The sequence below is a fragment of the Caretta caretta genome, chromosome 2, assembly GCF_965140235.1.
Source record: "Caretta caretta isolate rCarCar2 chromosome 2, rCarCar1.hap1, whole genome shotgun sequence".
NCBI classification, from domain to species: Eukaryota; Metazoa; Chordata; order Testudines; family Cheloniidae; genus Caretta; species Caretta caretta.
The window spans coordinates 81,931,711-81,951,681 of NC_134207.1; the positions used below are offsets into that span (position 1 = coordinate 81,931,711).

The 19,971-nt window shown below is 42.8% G+C and overlaps 1 protein-coding gene across 4 annotated transcripts in view; it reads left to right on the plus strand.

The window, feature by feature from the left end:
* ANKRD29 (ankyrin repeat domain 29) overlaps positions 1–19,971 on the plus strand; it is a 62,787-nt gene that overhangs the window by 11,954 nt on the left and 30,862 nt on the right. For 2 of the 4 annotated variants that reach the window (XM_048840477.2, XM_048840474.2), the window contains exons 2-3: positions 6,706–8,181; positions 19,615–19,725. In XM_048840477.2, coding sequence (XP_048696434.1) covers positions 8,161–8,181; positions 19,615–19,725 — 132 coding nt within the window. In that variant the 5' untranslated portion in view covers positions 6,706–8,160. Of the gene's footprint in view, positions 1–6,705; positions 8,182–8,208; positions 8,412–8,451; positions 8,521–19,614; positions 19,726–19,971 lie in introns of those variants that run through there. The other 2 variants (XM_048840476.2, XM_075125279.1) reach the window with 2 other exon arrangements.

Sequence of the window (19,971 nt, forward strand, 5' to 3'; positions counted from 1 at the left end):
CCATTGATTTATCTTGTGACTTTGGGCCAGTCACTTAACTGCTGTGGCTAAGTCTGTGCTAGCCTTTTTCTACAGATTTGCCACTTGTGTACTCTCACTGGTGCAGTTTCACTAGTGGCAACATCTGTGAAAGCACTAATACATTCAGAGCACAGCCTCTTTAACCACCATGTTGTCTAACTCCGCGCAGACCAGGTCTAGATGAAAAGGAGGCTAAAATGACAGCTTGTCTGTCTGAATGCTCCCACCATTACTACCACTGGTGGAGCTGCAAATATGAGGGGAAAAAGCTAGTGTGGGTAAGGCCTTTCTGTCTTTCAGTTTTCCTGTCTACAAGAGGCGGATAACTGTACATACCTCACAGAGTGTTTGTGTGGCTTAATTAATATTTATGACTGTCTTTGAGATTCTTGAAAGAAAGGCGTTATCTAAGTGCAAGTTATTATTACTAGAGTTCAGCAAGAGAGAGTGATAGCTGCATGAAGCAAATACAAGGCCAGAACCACAGTCCTGGTTGATGACATGGAACAAAATAGAAAATCACTTATATTATGCAATTGGGCCATTGTGTGTATTATGCTTCCAACTAGAGCTGAACAAATAACTTGCAACAGATACTTTATTCAAAGAATGTGGCCTCTTTTTCTGTTGCTAGAAGGTCTGCAAACAGATCGTGAGGGTTTTTTTCAAATGCATTTGAATTTATTTGAAAAAAGTTTTAATGAATTTCAATTCGGCTTTCTATTTCAACTGTGTTACTCAGCTGCAATTGGTCACATAAGTCAATCTGACATGGTTTCTGTTCTCTAACTAGATGAGCATAAATGCTATATTCAGATTTCTGGAGTATGTGCTTGTGGAAAATGAATGTAGTTTTCTGTGAACATTTGAATGTGCAAGCTCAAAATTCACTTTCCATGAACACTTGCACTAGTAAAATTCAATTGCACAAATATCTGTAAAAAGCAAATAAACAAGAGGAAAGAAAACAGTTGCGGCAAATTCATCCAGAAATTCAAATCAAGATTTATCGCAATTATTTTGTGCATTATTTACTCAGGTACAGAGCTAATTTGTCTTTCCCTTCTAGATCACTAGCTCATGTCCAACCCACATCAAAAAATAACCAGACATCAGTTACATGGCATACATGAAATGGGTTAGTGAGATCGGTATAGTTCCTAGTGGCCAAATAACCTCATAGAAACTACCACCGGATTTGGCACTGATTGTCCTATTGTTGGCAGTCTTGACAGAAGAATCAAGGACTGAATGGATGGGGAGAGATTGGTCTGCCTTCTGATCATAAAGGTAATCTCTCCATAATAGGATTAAGACACATTTTTAGGGTAGTGAAGGGAAACTTGTGCTATCACTGCTTGAAACTTTGCCTTTTTTGGGCCCAATTTTGTCAGCCCTCCACTTCATGTGAACAGAGTTTATGGGATTAGGCCCTTTGTGGAGAAATATTTGACTTCAATTAGAGTGTGCCTGAGTTCAGATCTCAGGGTTTGATTCTAAAAAACACTTTTATTATTACTGTTGTTTATTATTAATTATTATTATTACTATTTTTAAATAACTACATCCCAAAATCAAGAGCTAATAGCAAATTATTTACATAGTACATTTAATCATATACTGTGGTTCTGTATTTTTATAAAGATTAAGGAAGAAAGAAATACCAGCACTGACAGATTATGTTACAGTCTTGTAATGGAAGGTTTGTAACTGATAAGTCAAATGGAAATTTTTGTGTTTTATTGACTGAATTATCAGAGTTACTTTTGATGGGGTAATGAAAATACAGATTATCCCAGAAATGTATTCTCTCAGGACATCTATATCTGTTGTCTTTTATGGAAAGAGAAAGAAAGAGATTAATTATGATCTCATACTGTAATTGGTTTAATCTTTGGTTACATGGTTTGAAAGGTTACTATTTCACAACTATAGACATGATGTAACCTGCAGGACCTGATGAAGTGAGCTGTAGCTCACAAAAGCTTATGCTCAAATAAATTTGTTAGTCTCTAAGGTGCCACAAGTACTCCTTTTCTTTTTGCGGATACAGACTAACACAGCTGCTACTCTGAAATCAGTCTGGTATAAGTAACTGACTCATTTAGCCAATGCAGTACAAACAATACATTTTAAATGATTAACAGCATGCTAGATAGATTCCATTGTTCCAACATTAGCCACCACAAAATTAGATGTAGGGTGTTAGGATGCAGATTTCATGATATAAAATTAAACAAATCCTAAATTGTTGCCTCCTTTGTTACAAAATTAAATTAGTGCCTAAATGTATAATTTATCACAAATATTAGTAAAAGAAAACTAATTTTCACAGATGGAAACAGAACTTAATCCTCAGCACAAACCACTAGTCCACATTTCTGACCTCAGCATACTCCATCAACCTATGTCTTGCATTTTAAGATAAATCATATTGTTAATTTAAAGAAGAAAGGCTTTAAAAAGATAGTAACTGAAACTGCTGCAAGGGAAATTACTCTAAATTTTAAAATCAATTTTCTTTTATACTTTTGGATAAATCAATTTGTTTCTGCAATATTCCACAGAAGCATTTAGACTCTAGATTATCTAAATAATTACATGCATTTTATCATTTACATGTGACAGGAAAGAAGACAATGCAAGTACAGATATAACCAATAAAGCTGTATTAAGAGCTCTACTTTTTCTTTCTTAAGTTCCTAAAAGAAGAACAGAATGTATGTAAAAAAACATCATGGGCTCTATCTAAATTACCATTGCCCTGTACAGAGGAGGACCAGGGGGAAAAATAAATCTGTGCTTCCGTAAAAGACAGTATAGGAAGGAAGATAACTCTATGAGCAGAAACATATTTTCAAGTGAGACTCATATTGTCTTTGTGATAGATGTAGCATGTGGTATACCAACAATCCCAGGTCTGAAAACCTTTAAATATGACACACATGCTTACAGATATACACTACCCAAACGTACATATCTGTCTATCCATGTAGGCATTTATATCGTAGCTATCACCATTGTCTCTGAACACTGTTAAAAGTTATACAGACACACTTGCTTATTGATACACATTTTCCTAATACAGCTGCACACACATGCAACATATAAACCCATGGAAGATTGGATCTAGATGCATAAATTAATATTATAACTGTTCTATATCACCGTAATGGGTCTACCCAAAATTTGAACACTCCTAATTTCAGGGATGTTTGTGTTCAGGTTCATCTATACAAGATCCTAAAGAGCTGGGCTTGATGAGGCTTGGAGTGCATTTCTTTCAGTTATTAATTTTAAAGATACTTTTGATTTGTACAAAAGTAAGGAACTAATCTTATTAATTACTATTATGAAGCACTATGCTGTGAGTGTGCATCTTGCTGTACTATAGATGAATTGTGCCAAACAGATAACGTATCCCTGGAGATTCAAACACCTTATAGTCTGAGCAACTGTCTAGATTCAAGTACAGTGTGAGGAGAAGCCTTGTCCACACAGTAGGAATTTGCCTAAAGAGTATGTAGGGTATCTTGATGCGCTAGAAGAGAGAGACTGTTCCAAAATACCTTTTGGATCAAATTTTCAAAGGGTCACCAAAAGACCACACGCAAAATGTATGCATTCATTCATTTTCATGAGAAATGACCAGACCAGCTTATGAAAACAGGGATTTACATACACTAATACACCTTGGCACATGCAAATGTGAGTGACTGCAAGTGCAAATGGTGCACTAACAGATTAAGTGGGCACACGCTCAAAGGGCCTTTGAAACTTTGGCCCTCTGTGTCTAGATTTTCAACAGTCACAAAGAAAGACTGGATCATAATATTCTCCATGTTTCTTTGCAGTTCAGCTAAGAGGAATTCTTTTGCTTTTTTCTCTATCAGAAAGCTAGTGTTTTGGCTGTTGAATGTCACTTGGCTGGCATAAGATTCACAATAGATTGCATGAATACTGAGATTTTCCAGGGGTGGAGCAGGAAGTTTGTACAAATGACAAGTATTTTCCTCATCAGTGAGCAAAGAAAACGGTGTAGTCATCAGCTGGATCAGAGTGAGGATGATTCTAGCTATGTGATTTACTTTATTCATTCAGTGCATTTTACATTTCAGATAGAACCAAAATGATCATCCATGTCTATACATCCATCTCTGATCAAGATTAAGGTTAGGCTGACAACAGGCCATACTTTAGAGATGGAGAGGGAAGCATGGTTGGAGCATGAGGTTATAATATATCTGCCTTCATCTAGAATGCATGTAGTTTGTTTTACTATATGCACAGACTTACTTAATTTTGCCTTTCGGAAAAAAATTCTGCAGAAAATCCTGCAGTTGTAGACATGTAGCATAAGCTATTGGGATCTCACGGCAATATAATCTCCTCTCAATAAACACATGGAACTCCCATTAATGTGAATGCAAGTTACATGTGCATCTCAAAGGGAGAACAATATCCCTAAGGGCCTAGCATAAATTAACAAAAGCAAAGAAATTCAAAAACCTCCAATCTTAGTCCATGCTATTCTGTCTATCTTGGATCATACAGGTTTTCAAGGAGGTCTGCAACATCCAGACAAAATAGGGCATGTTATGGACAGTATTTCAGCATCAGTTTTAAAACTCCTCACTTCTATGGATTTAAAACTAAGCCCTTAGGTAAGAGTCTCATCTCCCCCTAATGAATGTGCATTTTTCACAGAAAAAGATAATGGAGTTACACACCCATGCATCCACACAAGAAAGGAGATTATTACCATAATGTAGATTATTGCCGTTGGATTTCCTTTTTTGGAGTAGTATTTCTTCACAGTACATTCCCAAATCTTCTTCCAGGTCTTTTAGAGCTGTACTAATTTGAATGGAAGTCTATGTCCAACACTAAACATCTTTTATGGGGATGACATCAGAAGCACTGAATTAAGATGAAGAATGGTAAAGCAGCTGGTTAAGATGTGATAACTGTTGATATTCTCAAGGCAGTTGGAGATCCTGCAGTAAGTGGCTTTCATGGATTACTATATGTTTACTGGAACCAAGCAAGGATACCAGATGACTGGAGAATGGGGTGATTGTGCCTCTTTGGAAGGCTAAGGCTGATGCAAATGATCCAAACGCTTATCGCGGCATCATTCTCTTGAGGCAGCATTTCAATGTCCTTTGAAGGCAAGACTGACTTGCAAGGTCGTGGAAAATATAGTAGCAGAGCAACCTGGCCTTAGGAAGGGAAGGACTACTATAGATGCAATATGTGCAATGAGATAGAAGTTTGAAGGAATGATAAATGGAGGGTGTAACTCCTGTGTTGCATTTATTGGTCTTGAGATAGCATATGACTTGGTTCCACAGAAGCTGGAGTTTGGAATATTGAAATAGATCGTAAGGGAAATGGAGACGATAGAGCCGTTATATTGAGAGTCAAAAGCTAAGACAATAATATAAAATTTTGGAGAGTTTTGATGTGATGGTGGGATTGTGATAAGGCAATGTTCCGAGTCTCCTTCACTTCAACCTAGTATGGAGTTAATTAGTAGGACAACGAAGCCTGTAGAGAGAAAACTAATGTACGCTGACGACCTGACCCTTTTGGCTGACAGCAAAGAGGAATTGGTGTAGCATTCATGCAGGGTTCATGCACTTGGCAACATTCAGGGCACACCTGGAGTATTGTGTAGGAGCAGTGCACACACGGCTCCTCTCAAGGGCATGAACCTTGGAATCTCCCCCAGATGACATGAACCGTGGGAAGCCTCCCAGGACTGGGCTCAAGGCCCGAGAGCAAGGAATGCGGTAGATAGATATTGGTAAATAAGAATATTAAACAAAGCCAGTGTATTCCTTTTATCTGTTGGAGTATGTAATGCGCGGCGGGAGAGAAAGAATAAAAGAGAGGGTGGAAAGCTGACAGGAGACCAGCCCGTCGGCAGACCAGCCTGCTTGCTTGCTTAAAGCCTTGTTCTGTCTTGTATTTGAACCGCAACAAATTGGTAAATATGGTATTAGAGCGGCCATCTGTGTTTGAAGACCATGGTTTGAAGGTAAACACAAAGAAAACTGAAGTTATGCAAGTAGGGAAGGTGGAAGAAGAGCTATTGATTGAAGTTTCAGGAGAGAAGCTGAAGCATAAGAAAGAATGTGTGTACTTGGGGCATACAATTAGTGTCATCAGAGAGGGGTCTGGAAAATTGCAAAGAATGCAACGTGCATGGGCGGCAGTGAAAAAGTGGCAGGGGTACTCTGGGACCGGCAATTAAGCAACAAACTGAAAGAAAAAGTGTATTGTGTTTGTGGGTCTTACAGAGATGGAAGAAAAGAAGAAACTGGTAGTATGAGAACAGCTGGCAAGTGGAGGTGAGGTGGTATGCATGGAAGAAATTAGGGGGAAGATGAATTTGGGACTCTCAGTGTTAGGCTGAGTAGGGCACATTTGAGATGTGCTGGACATGTGATAAGTATGTGTAGCCCAAGGTCCAGTCTGCTTCAACAGCTGCCTTGGGAACTACAAGTTGTGGACTACAAACTGTGGCATGTTGGGAGAGCTTCCTGGTTCCTGCCAGGAAGTCACCTCTGCCCCTCCGAGCAGGAAGTCTCTGCACTGACTGAAGCTGGGAGCAGCAGACAAGCAGTAGAAAAGAGGCTGAAGTGTAATCCTCTTCTATGTTTTTTTTTTTTTAAACAGAATAAAACCTTGTTCCTGGTGATTTGTCTGAGTGGGTCTGATCTGAAGTGAACACACACAACGTAGACCACACAGAGACACTTCAGGTCCAGCTTCCCAAAGTTGTGTAAAAAGTCACAAGGCAGACTTTCCCTATGTTGAACACCTTCATATTGGGCCAATGAACAGGAGAGGGGCTACAAATGGAAGAACCACCAGTAAAGAAAGCATGGGAGGAAGAGGGTGGCAAGAAAGGATGTGCAAGACTGAGCATACAATGGAAAGACTCTGTCAAAAGAAGTTTGACGAGAAAAGGACTGGAACTCCAAGACCCACAAATGCATGCCATGAACTGGAAGGAGTAGCAAAGAATTGTGGGCGTGTAGATGGGAAAAGAAGTCAAGAAGTGAAGTTTCGTGGGGGTGACATCAGTGCATCTATAAAGGCTTGTCTACACTCAGATTTTGTACCACTTTAACTATATCTGTGTGAAACCACTATAAAGTCACATGGTACACCCCTTAGTATGGATGTGATCATACCTGTATAAAGGTGCTTATGTAGCTTATTCCTGTAAATATAGGGGAGCAACCTATAGTGAAGTAAGGCACCTTTGTACCACAGTGAGTGCATTCATATTAGGGAGTTGTGCTGATTTAACTATTTTGGTTTTAAAAAAAAATTGCAACCCTAACTGAAAAAGTTAAATTGGTGTAAAAACTGTGTGTGGACTAGGCCTAAGAGTTAGAACAAAACAAAAATGATAGTATTATAAAAATAGTTGTGTCTTGTTTTATCTTGGATCATATTGCTCATCTACTTGATATCAAAACTCCACCTTTGGAAGGAGGGTGTAGTTTGGTGCAATATGCTTGCATTTTCATGGGTTTGGGTTTGTACAATGCATATGTCTGTCTGCATTTGGTTAGTATATATCAATATTGTCTGATCATGCATACATTTATAGTTGGGAAGTGTATATCATGAAACATCCAACTTTATAGGCTGCAGGCGTGTGCACACATTTGAAAACTGTATTATCTGCATGCGTGTGATGCATCTGTACATTTGTGTGTTCACTGGGAAGTATGAAGTGTGGGAGTCAAGGCGGAGGCATCTGTGTGTACTTCGCAAAGCGTCCATCGCTGGGCACACAGGCTTGCATGATGCACCGGTGTATGTATGCCTTGGGTCCACAAGCCTGCACTGTTCTATGCTGTGACGCGGGTAGACGGCATATATGTGTTTGGATTCCCGAGCGAGTGGACGGTGCAGCGTATAGCAGCTCTCCGCGAGCAGCTGTGATCTCTGGGGCGCGATGCAGCCTGCAGCCCCTGCAGACGCTGTGCTCCAGTCACTCTGCAAAGCGAGTCTATGATCGCCACCCTGCCAAGTGGGCGAAGGGCTAGAAAGTGCGAGATCAGACAGCCGGCTCTGCTCGTCCCCCGGGCTAGCTCGGAATGAGCTGCTGCGGTGATGTGCAAAATGTCTTTCAAGGTACGCTTTGCTCACTGCACTGCCGCGCTGGGGAGATCCCATCCCGCCCTCCTCCTGCTGCCGCTGCCATGTCCCGTTAGCTCTGCAGATGCTGTGGCTTTAGCAGGCCTGGCTGATCGGCTGTAGTCTGAGTCTGCCTCTGCTTCTCTGTATACGGTCTCGGCTCTTGTTTCCCTCTGCCATGGATATATTTCCTTCCCACGACCTTCCCTCTGCAGCCGATGGTCCTGGTGGGTAATAGGCACAGCTGCAATTGTTGTATTTCATAATATGTTGATCTTCCTGTATACGAAGCAGGGAGGAGCGGGGTGGTTAAAGTCTAAATCTATGTGAACTTTGGTGAGTCACTGTGAGGTTAAGTTTAGTATGGGATAACTCTTGAACATAAAGGGTGCAGATTGTTGGGATAGTACTGGGGTGTGGTGGTGAACAGCTATACTTAATACAGAGCACAAGAAAGGAGGCATAATGCAGGAACTAACTTTAGATTTTTTCACCTACAAATCTATAAGCTATTAGGTCTGTTTTACATTATATCTCTTTACTTGTTTTATACTTTGTCACAAAAGCCTGTCTTTGTGAAACTCTCCATATTATTTGTTTAAAGAAAAAGCAGGATTGTTTGACCTCAAGGGAAACAAGAAGTAACTCCGTAGGTTTATGGGATACATAAATCTTATTATTTTAGGTGTTAATGGAACTAACATTTTATCTAAAAATTAAATGTATTAGCTCTATAGTTTATATATAAATATTAAGTTAAGTTAGTCTGTACATTTGCTTTAGGACAGTCAGAATATACACATATGTATATTGTGTGTTTATTATTTGTAATCTTAAAACCCTTACCTGTCATTTGCAAAAAGAAAAGGAGTACTTGTGGCACCTTACAGACTAACCAATTTATTTGAGCATAAGCTTTCGTGAGCTACAGCTCACTTCATCGGATGCATTGAATTTTAAAACAGATAATTTTAAAAACTGAATTTACTTTTTCCCATTTGTTTACAATCTGCATTCCACTCAGTTAGTGAAATTAGACTGGTTAGTCTCGTTTTCTGTTTCTAGTCAGTTTTGCTTTTGTGAACACTGTTAAAACAATGATGTTTTAATTGAGTTTCCATATCCCAGTGGAATGTTTATATTTAAAAACCTGAGTAGGCCTTGTTCAGAGTCATCCCAGTGGAAACATCCATGAGGAAGGATCGCAAGATCTGTCCCTTGTACCTGATCTCATAAAAGAAAACCATAGATCCAAAAAGAAGATTAATAAGACCGATAAGAAAGGAGGAAAGCAAGAAGCAATTTATAGATAACACTGGAGAACATTTACTTTGGAGATATAGCTCCTGGCTAATTGTGCAATTTTCGTATCATTTACCTACTCTTCACCTATTGATTGCCCTCTCAGTACCAAGCCTTTGCATTGCTTTGATTGATTGTCATCAGTTCCCCTCTTTCCTGTAAATTCCTTTCTTTGCTCCATTGCCTCCTACAGCACCTGCCCTTTCTTCTGTATTGCCTTTCTGTAGCTCCGCTATATTATTTTTAATTGTGATAGTGCTTGACATGTGCGGGGTTCCAAACAGTTCCTACCCTGAAGAGCATACCCTTTCTTACAATGCTCTTCACCCTTATTCTCACCCTTGAATACTCCAGGGTCATGTCCCTTCCGCCTTCTGTTGTCCTCAAAACCCTTCATCTTACCTCCCTCTACTCTGTTTCCATTATTCTTCTTATCCTTCTGCTAACTTATCTCCTCCTTTCCGGCATCACAGATATTCAGCTCATTTCCCTCTATCTCTCGTTCTCCTGGATGCTGGTAACAGCTGTTGGACATAATTACAGCCCTATATACCTACATTCTCCTATCTTAGCCAGTCCTACCTCCTGCCCTACCCCTCAAGCTTTGCTCCTCTAACCTTGTTTCTGACAGCTGCCTCTCTCATGCCCTACTTCCCTTTTCCTGCCCCCTCAGGGATTTTTACTCTTATCTAGCTCTCTGCCTGACTAATATAACTCTTGCAAATTCCATCTCCCCACCCTCACCCTTCCCTGGCTATGTCTGTGGCTGCCCTGTTTTATGGTGTTCTCTCCTTCTCCCACTTCCCTGCCCAGAAGGCTGCAGTGCATTCTCTCTCCCTTGGCTGTTATCTGTCTCCCTCCTCCTCCTCTTCCGTCACCACCTGTGAATTACACGTGCTTTTGATTTTCTTGTCCATATAATATTTTGTATGACTGTCATTTCTCCTAGCAGCTCCTCTGCACATGTGTGTGCTTCAGTACTCTTCTGCATCTCCGCCTACCTCCCTCCTCTCTTCTTGGATATTATACATGTATTTAGGGGTCATATTGACAGTATCTGACAAAGTCCTCAACTCCCTTCTTCACACTCCCACCTTTCATTGTATCCTCTTTGTTCCAAGTCTCCAGCTCTACTTCTTGAATCCCTCAGCCAAACCCCCTAGCTTCTAGTGGGCCTGATTCAGAGGCAATCGAAGGAAAAGGGAGATTGTCCATTGACTACTTTGAACACTGAACCAGGCCCAGTCTGATTAGATCCCTTTCTTATCTTGTCCTTCTCTCTCATCGTCAACCGCTCTCTGTCCTCTGGCTCTTTCTCTCCATCTTCAAGAACACTGTTGTTTCCATAACTAAGAAACACACCCTCTCTTTTCAGATGTCACCCCATCTGTCTCCTCTCAGGACAAACAGCATGTCAGAGATAGAGCAAGGAATTGAACCTGGGAGTTATAGAATGTAGAAAGTATTATTATTTTTCTTCTAGCTACCACTAAGCTGATATATAAAATTACATTTATTTTACTTTTTTCCTTCACTGCCATCCAGAGATGGACTGTCTGATCTAGAAAATATCCACGTGTTTTCTCTTCAGCATTTTTGAAGAGGTGCTTATGATGGGTGCCAGTTTAAAATGTATACAGTACCCCATATTGCCTTTAAAGTTTACTGAAAGTATATGCAATCCAAAATATCAGCACAGCCGTAGTTTAGAATAATGCTTTAAAACATCTTGATGAAGTAAAGGAGATCAAATCATATCCTGGTGCTAGAACAAATGGCATATTGAAATAAATAAATCACATTTGCACCAAAGCTACCAGCTGATAACTTTTCCATTATTCTATTCTGTGCCACAATTGTCAATGTTAGGGATTAGCTATATACTTTAAAGATTCTTTTTTTCTAGGGTTTAACTAACTTTATAAATATGTCACAGTTTTATCTGACAGTTTTATCTATTCCTTGTAAGTTAGTAGTACTAAAAAGAATAAAACCAATTGTTCAAGTCAGATATTTTTTGTACTGCACCTAGCACAAAGGACTCCAAGTCCTTGACTGGGGCTCCTAGGTGCTGTGGTCATACAAATAAATAATAAAGATAGGACTGAGTCAGGAACTGAGCAATAATGATCGAGGCTTGTGGCATTTCCTGGAGATTAAAGATCAGTGGGGAGGAGTTCATTGCTCAAGGATCATTAAATCCAGCTGGTCAATAATGCCAAAATAGAGCCCTGCTCTAAAATTACTATTGCCCTACAATCTGAAAATGAAAATAAAAAACATAGATGTAGATCTTTGTTTTTAACTTGGTGGTGTAATTCCAGTTGGTAGGTACAGGGCATTTTTGTAGGATTAATGTCCTGTTCACTGGCCAGGTTGCTTGAATCATCTCTGTACATTCCATTCAGCTTAGAACATAAAATAGCAAATGTTTTTTCTCATCTGACTGTTACATGCTTGATGCTCTAGGTCAGTGGTCCCTAAACATTTTACCTCATGCCACCCCCTTACTCCTGTCTGCACCCCTTTCCCCCTCCCCCCCAATCAGGTTGGCAGCTGGGGCGCGGAACAAGGCCACGGTTGGGGCTGAGGCTGGAATTGCAGCCGGGCTGGGAGCCGGAGGCAGAGACTGGGGCCACAAATGGGGGCAGATCTGTGGCTGGGAGCGGTACCACAGCCGGGCTTGGGAGAAGAGCCATGGCCGAGCCGTGACTGGGGCATGTCTGGGAGCGGGGCCAGGAGCTGGGGCCGGAGCAGAGCTGGGCTGGGGGGCGCTCCCTCCCCGCCTCCTCTAGGGGCTGGTCTGGGCCCCGCCTTGCCCACCAAACATTCCTCCACACCCCCTTAGAGGGCCGCACTCCACAGTTTGGGGACCACTGCTCTGGGTGTACTGCATACTTAGCTTTTGCAAGGAATGTCTGGCTATATACAGCATGAGGAGAGAAAAGTGCATTGCTAACATGGCAGCTCCAACCTGAGGCTGGGAAGCAGTGCTTTGAAAAGCCAGATTCATGTCCTTGGTACACATGACAATGCTGCCATGGCTTGGATCTGATCCAGAAGGTATGGGGAAGCTTTTGCTGGAGGGTTAGTGCAGGATTTATTCCCTAGCAGGGCAGGGGAAACAGTTCACAGGCAGAAGGAAAGAGGAATTTCATGAACCACAAGCTTAAAGGCTCTGGGTTTGATTCTTCTCTCACACTGGTTTTATGCTGGCACAACTCCTTTGATTTTATTGGAGTTATTCCTGACTTACATCAGTGTAAGTGAACAGAGAGTTAGGCTCTCTGACTCCTTCTGCTTAGTCCCTGAATCCTGATTCCAGATCCTAGCTAATCCATAAAGGCCCTTCTGTAGAAGTCAGACACAGCAGTATGGAGTCAGACAGCCATTATGAGTGGTGAGAAAACTGTGGCAGGTGAAAGAGTCTTTCCTACAAGCAGCAAACATTGCAAGCCCCAAAAGACTTTCAAAACATTTAGGGTCAGAGTGAAATGATAAAACTAATCCAAGGAGCATTGTCCATCAACACTGAACTCCCTTCCAGAGGAGCTGAGAATAACTACAAACCTCATCACCTTCAGGACAAAATGTCAGATCCCACCTTTTGCAATAAGTTTTCCAAAAACATCATAGCAACAGCAATGTTCTAAAAAAAAAAACTAACTAACTAGACCATTGGTTCCCAAACTGCGGGATGCGCCCCCCGGGGGGGGGCGTGAAGAAATTTCAAGGGGGGCACGAGGCTGCCTGGCCCTTGAGCTTCCGGCATGGGCAGCACAACTTGCTTGGTAAGGGGGCAGGGAGCAGGGGGAGGAGGGTTGGATAAGGGGCAGGAGGTCCTGGGGGGGGGGGCAATCAGGAGACAGGGAGCAGTGGGGGTTGGATAGGGGGTGGAGTCCTGGGGGCTCCCGGGAGGGGGTGGTCAGGGGACAAGGATTGGGGGCATTGGACAATGGTAAAGCGGGGGTGGGGGCCATGAGGGTTTCTTGAAAATTAAAAAGGGGGCGTGATGCCGAAAAGTTTGGGAACCACTGAACTAGACATCTTCCTCTGTTTAGTAGGTAGGAGAGAAACGGGCAAGATGGGTCAACTGATTGTGTAGGTCACCTGGCTGGATTTATGTAAAATTGTCCAACGGCACGAGTGCAGTAAGAATAGATACACCATCACTCTTCACCAATGGCTAGCAGGGCAGGCTGAGACGGTTAGTAGTTTTGGGCCAGACTCTGATTCCAGCTGGTGTCAATCTGGAGTTAGTCGATTGTAACAGATCAGAAAATCTAACCTATTGTGCAAATCTCTATGCTCCTTCCCTGCCTTCTGCCATCCATCTTTTGGTATGTAAAAGTTCAAACCACTTTATGAAGTATCTTGTGATTTATGAAACGGTTGAAACTTCTCATGCAGTTACCAATGATCCTAATTGCTAACAGCTATAAAAATAGCTATGTCAGAAGGTAGCTGGCCCTCTGAGATCTTTTCTTAAACACTCCAGCCATCAAAACAATGTTAAGACAACATAATAGAAACATTAAAAAAAAGTAAAAAAAAAAAAAAGAGACCATACTAGTGCAAGACAGCACAACCCTTCTCTTCCTTCCAGCGTCAGATATTCTCTTGAGAGGAGAGCCTCAACACTGAAGACTTGCCCCGTTCACCAAATACATTTGGAGTCTAAAGTCCAATCTAAGCAGAAGTCAGCCATGACCAGTTGTTATTGCTTAATTCCATAATAGGTGCTGCATTCCTCCATAGAGAGTCCGTTACATATGCTGAAAATTCTGCTTCTGGTGTCCTTCCAAAATGTGGACACAAACACAGCTCCTTGATACACAGAAATGTGTTCCTCCATGGAAAACAAAAAACAGAGAAAAAGGAAAACAATCATTCTACATCAATAGCAAAATCCTCACAGTCATTACGTAATACTGATACTGCATACCCCTGACATACTAATTAATCAACCATACTTTTGGTCCAACTCTTGGTCCAACAGCCATATTCTTGGTCCGCCCTGTACAATAATCTTTCCAATTCCCACCATATCATGAGCTAAAACACGTTTCAGCATCCTCTTACTCCTTCACAATTTTGTCCTGAACTTACTCCTGACAGCCTCTGGGCCTATGCACTGGGCTCCTCCCTCACCTTCAGAGGAGAGAGGCCCAATCCAAACTCAATCCATGTTAAACTTGGATGTGCCTCCATGACTTCCTCTCCTTCGCCAGCGCTCTCCCATCCCTCTGTACTGATGTCTGCTGTTGTTGCTCTTCTCCCCCAAATAACGTGGCATAATAAACCTGGATCACATCCAGCATCTCCTCTGGGTCTATCTGGTATACCTCCTTTCTATGTTCCTCAGTCCCAACATGTCCCAAGCTGCCTTCCTCTCCTTTCTGTAGGCAAAAATCTGGTGCCAATTGGTCTTCACTCTTACAGCAGCTATTTTCCCTTTAATTTATTCTTAACCCTGACATGAAGGCTCCTGATATTCTTCTCCCCATTCTTTAGATTATCACTCTTACCCTGACTTTGGACTCCCCTTGCTAGTATTGTTATTTCCTGCATTAACCAATCCTCAATCAAATTTAGAAGAAACTGTATTGTTTCTAAAAAAGAAACAGCCACCACACACTGCCAGTGCCCTTTACCTCATACCGTCCCATAGTGCTTCTAAACACTCTCCATCAGAGAGTTGTTACAAAAGCAGAGGTCAGCGTCCCTCGACCTTGGCAGCTGAATAGCCATTAGGAGATCCAAAGGCACAAACCCAATGCCTTTCAGTATAAGTTTCTATATTAAGAGATCTCTTTCTGGCATTGGTGTTGTTAGGGAAATGTATAGAAAATGGACCATATGCATCCATGCCTAGCTCCAATTAGTTGTCCCTGTACCCATACTTCCCTTCCCCCACCCCACACTCGGCCTCCTGCCCTAACTGTTGGCCACCATCCCCTCCTCTCAGTCGCTTCAAGGTCTCTGCAAAAGATAACACCAACCACACAGCACCTCACTTAGTAGTGGCAAACGCAGCATCTGATTGCAACCCTTAGCTGTCATTGTCCTTTTCCATGCTAGGGGCCTAAGCTCCTGAGAAGACCCATGCAGTTCCTTGCTCTGCTGCTGCATTCATACCACACCGACCTTTGCAGCTGTCCTACCGTCCCAGAGAGCCCGAGCAGTAGAATTGCCTGAGTTAGCCCTGTCTTCCTGAGTCCTCGATTTTTTAGTAATCCTCCTCTTTTGCTTGGGAGACTTTTGTTCCCTAATCAGGCAGATTATCCTGTTTGTCCAGTTGATCCGCCTTCTCCAATCCCACTCCTTCCTTGTCCTCCTCTTCAAAATCCACTCTGGTTCGTTCCAACCCGCTCACTTTCCTCTGCTCTATGTCCACATCCCCATCTCTCCACAGTGCAGCTCTCAATCCAAGCACCGTATGAGCAGTGACTGCCTTCACCACCAGCTCCATACTAGGCTTTCCTCTAGGCACTAGTGACTCATCAGGCACCTGGGATGCTGCTCACTGCACCCCAGGCCTCTGTTGTTCCTCTGGCACTGCAGACATCATCCACATCAGCTGTTACTGCCAGTTCTCGTGAATCACCCTCCACCACCAGGTATGAAAGGGTGTGCCCAGCTTGTGTCCCTATCCTCCCTCCACATTCCCTGCTCCGCCTGGTTCCATTGGTCTTCCTGCTCCACTATGGAATTTGCTACAGCCACGATGCTCAGTGAAGCCCGCCCAGATCCTGTGGCTGTTACTGCTGTACAGCTCTTTGCCTTCTCCAGGGTCTTTTCCCCCAACCTCTCCAAACTATTGGCCCTTCTGAATCCCAACATCCTCCTCTGTCCTCTAACCTGCTCACTGCTCTCAGAAGTCTTCTGGTTTACTAGTTGTAAGAACTCCTCCTGGTAGGGTGGGCTCCCCAGAGAAGCCCTTCTCCCCACCCACAGACTCAAGAGGCAGGCCCCTTCTCTCCTGGCTCAGTCCTCCTGGACTGTCCCAAACTGCTCTCCATACCCTTCTCTTTGTGCCCTTGCACTACTACAACCCCTCCCAAAACCTTCTTCTGTCCTCTTCCCTTCTTCATCCTCCTTTTCCTTCCCATCCCTTGAATGAGAGCCTTCCAGAAGAGAACCCTGCAAAGCCCCTGGGTCTCAACCCTAGAGCTGCAGAGCCTCCAGACTCAACAGCCATCTTGCCCACATCCATAGCTGACCCTCTGAAGGGGTCAAAGGCTCAGCCTACCTCTGACAGATTCCACAAGGGGGAAATGAGGCAACTCAGGTTCTCCTGGGAATAGTTAACTCACAGAGTAATATGGATGCAGCGTAGTTGTAGCTGTGTTGATCCCAGGTGGGTGAGGTAATATCTTTTATTGGATCAACTTCTGTTGATGAGAGAGACAAGCTGAAGAAGGGCCCTGTGTGGCTTAAGAGGTTGTCTGTCTCACCAAGGAAGTTGGTCCAATAAAAGAAATTACCTCACCCACCTTATCTCACTGAGAAATTTAGAGGCAATTAATTAGACAAAGAAGTACTTGAGCATGCTAAAAGGCTAAGGACCTCAGTTAGAGGGAGATTCCTGAGGAGGGGAGTTTCCAAGGAGCCTGAACCAAGCAAAAACTGTGTCCTAGGGTAGAGAGCCTGAATTAGGCGGAAGCCATGCTTGAAGGGCAGGGAGATTGAGCTAGACAGAATCTATGCTCCTGAGCAAGGGAACCTGAGCCGAACAGAAGCTGAGTTCCTAGGGAAAGAAGCCTGGATAAGCAGAAGGCAAACTCCTAGAGCAAAGAGCCTAAAGTGGGAGCCTGGAAGGAATGCTTTTGGAGAGGGGAGAACCCTAGTGGGAGAGTGACAGCAGGCACACAGCCCAGCCAACCCCATTAGTATTTGGAGCGGTCCTTGGAAGAACCTCCATGAACCATGATGTCAGAGGAAAACTCCACCCAGGCAGCATCAGGAGACCAGAGGCGAGAGCAATTAGAGGCAGTACCTGGATGGAGCTGAATGCTGAACTCAGGACAGCTGACAGCGAGTGCCTCAGCTTGGAAGCTGAGCTAGGAAGGTGTGATGTGTGCGCCTGTGTGAAGCTTTCTGTTAAACAAAGCAGAGCCTCTGGGGAAGTGCTCTCTAATACCCAAACCAAGTTTGGACTTGTTTATACTCTGGGTAGAGGGAAATCAAGGCAGGATTCACCTGCAGTGTTGCACCCAATCATAAGGTGATTGCCAGGGTAACTTTCCACTCCTTCACAAGCTAGTGCTAAACTAATTAAGTACACTGAGTGTGACAGATCCAGGACACACATACTAGCGAACTTATGTCTGCAGGATTTTGTGAGGGAAAGAAAACTGCATCGGAGCTCTGATGTGTTTTTCTGTTTAAATATCCTCCTATGTGGCACTGAGCACTCTCAGCAGCACTAGTGTGCCATCGCTTTGCTCAAACGTCTTTGCTGCCTTCTGCATGGGCCAGGAATTAATGGGTTGTCTGTACCCTCTCTCCCCTACTGTCCCCATGCAAGGCAGTGATAATTCGGCCCTTGACGTGGGGTGTCATTGAGATATTGGCTGTGTTCCTAGGATTGAGACCCAGGGAGATCATTACTGTTAAGTGATGTCTGTCTGTACTTTAACTGTTCAACTGTACTATTTATATCGTGTAGCATCCCTATTTTGCTATTCTGTCTGCCCAGGATGTTGCTGTACATGTCTAATAAATGCTATTATAGCCCTCTGAGGGCATCCTCTTTAAGGGGCATCATCTCAAAGACATATCACAGCAAGAGAATCTGTATCTGAGGTGCACATCTGTCAGGCCCCACTAGCTGATTAGAGAAGAGTGTTTGAAACATAGATTGTCTTCAAGACAAATTGGGGGATTTTGTCTGAGCCAGGTGTCCTTGTGAGACTCAGACCAAGTACATGCTGCCTGAATATGATCTTGAAGCATTGGTGGGAGGGGTTTGTATATGAAAATTAGCTTTTTCAAATTTTAAAATCATTTAGTGTGAAGAAAGACTCATTCTGATTCTAAGTATCAATTTTGTAAGGTCTCAAATTCAGCTTACAGCCCTGTAAGCATCCTTGACTTCAATACACACAACTGGGATTTTTTAAGTTAATTTGTTTTTAAGTGAAATGTTAATGTTAAAGATGACAACTGATAAAAGCTCTGCGACACAAACCCTCTCCCCACTGATGTTTAACTATGCTCGGAAAGGGTTGCTCAGTTTGTACTTTAATGAATGCCCCAGACACAGACCACTGAAATGTGGGATATGCTAATATGACGTATTTCAATATATTGTCATCATGTTTCCTGCATTGCTTCTCTTTGACTCTGATATCACTTTCTCTCTTCTTTGTTTTTGTCTTGTCCCCTCTCTTTGTCCCCCTCCTTTTACTTTCCCTTTCCCATCCCTTTTTATCCACTGTAGTTTCTCCTTGCTCTTTTCCCTTTCCTGTGTCTTTGCTGTTTCCCCGTCACCTTTCTAGCTCTTATCTCCTCTCTTGTAGAATGGTAGCATTTCTCGTGCAGCTCCCATACTGCTAAGTTTGGTCTTCTCCACACCCCGTGTCCTGCGCACAGTTGACAGCAAAGTGCTAATTAAGGGGAGCAGACAACCCAGTAGTGTGGAAGATGTGTGAACAGCATGTTTCACATCTTGGGACTTAGAGGTAGCAGGGAAGGAGGTGGTCAGGAAACTGGCTGAAAACCAGGAAGTCCCACAATGGGACACTTGAGATGCATGGTTGAGACTCCATGATGATCCAGTCTTTGGCTTCTCTGCTGCGACTGGCAATATGGGTACCAATTGTCACTGTTTGTCACACTTAGTTGCGTTGTGGACTCCTTTTCACTGGGAACTGGACTAAGATCACCAACTCACATTACCTAGGCCACCAAGAGTCAACCGAGTATAATGACTTTCAGTCAGTACTGACATGGGACAGATTGGAAACAAGATAGGGCAGCTTATAGAGGCCAAGGTTTCTAACAAAGCAAATTAACCCTCTTGCCCCAACCTGGTTATAAAAGAATGACACATTGGTTTGAACTGAGAGCATGTGATATTTGTACTTGTTCTGGAACAGATTTCAATCCTTTTTGTCTTAACAGAGGGAAACACCGCTCGCAAATGCTGCATTCTGGGCTGCAAGGAAAGGAAACCTGGCTCTTCTTCAGCTGTTGTTGAACAGTGGGCGAGTAGACGTGGACTGCAGAGACAGCGTAGGCCCTCTATACGTGCATGCCAAGAATATATGCTTTACATCACTTTACACAGCCCTCTATGGCATTAGTGATTTTACTACAATCATTTGAGTGTCTTATGTTGCTTAAGCAAGATTTAAAACCTTTAGCAGCTATGAAAGCAAGTTTCAAAGCTGAGTTGTAACAATGTGATGAATTATATCAATCGCCGGTTTTGGATGCGGTTAAGAAATTTGTGAACATCCAAAAACCTATCTGTTAATT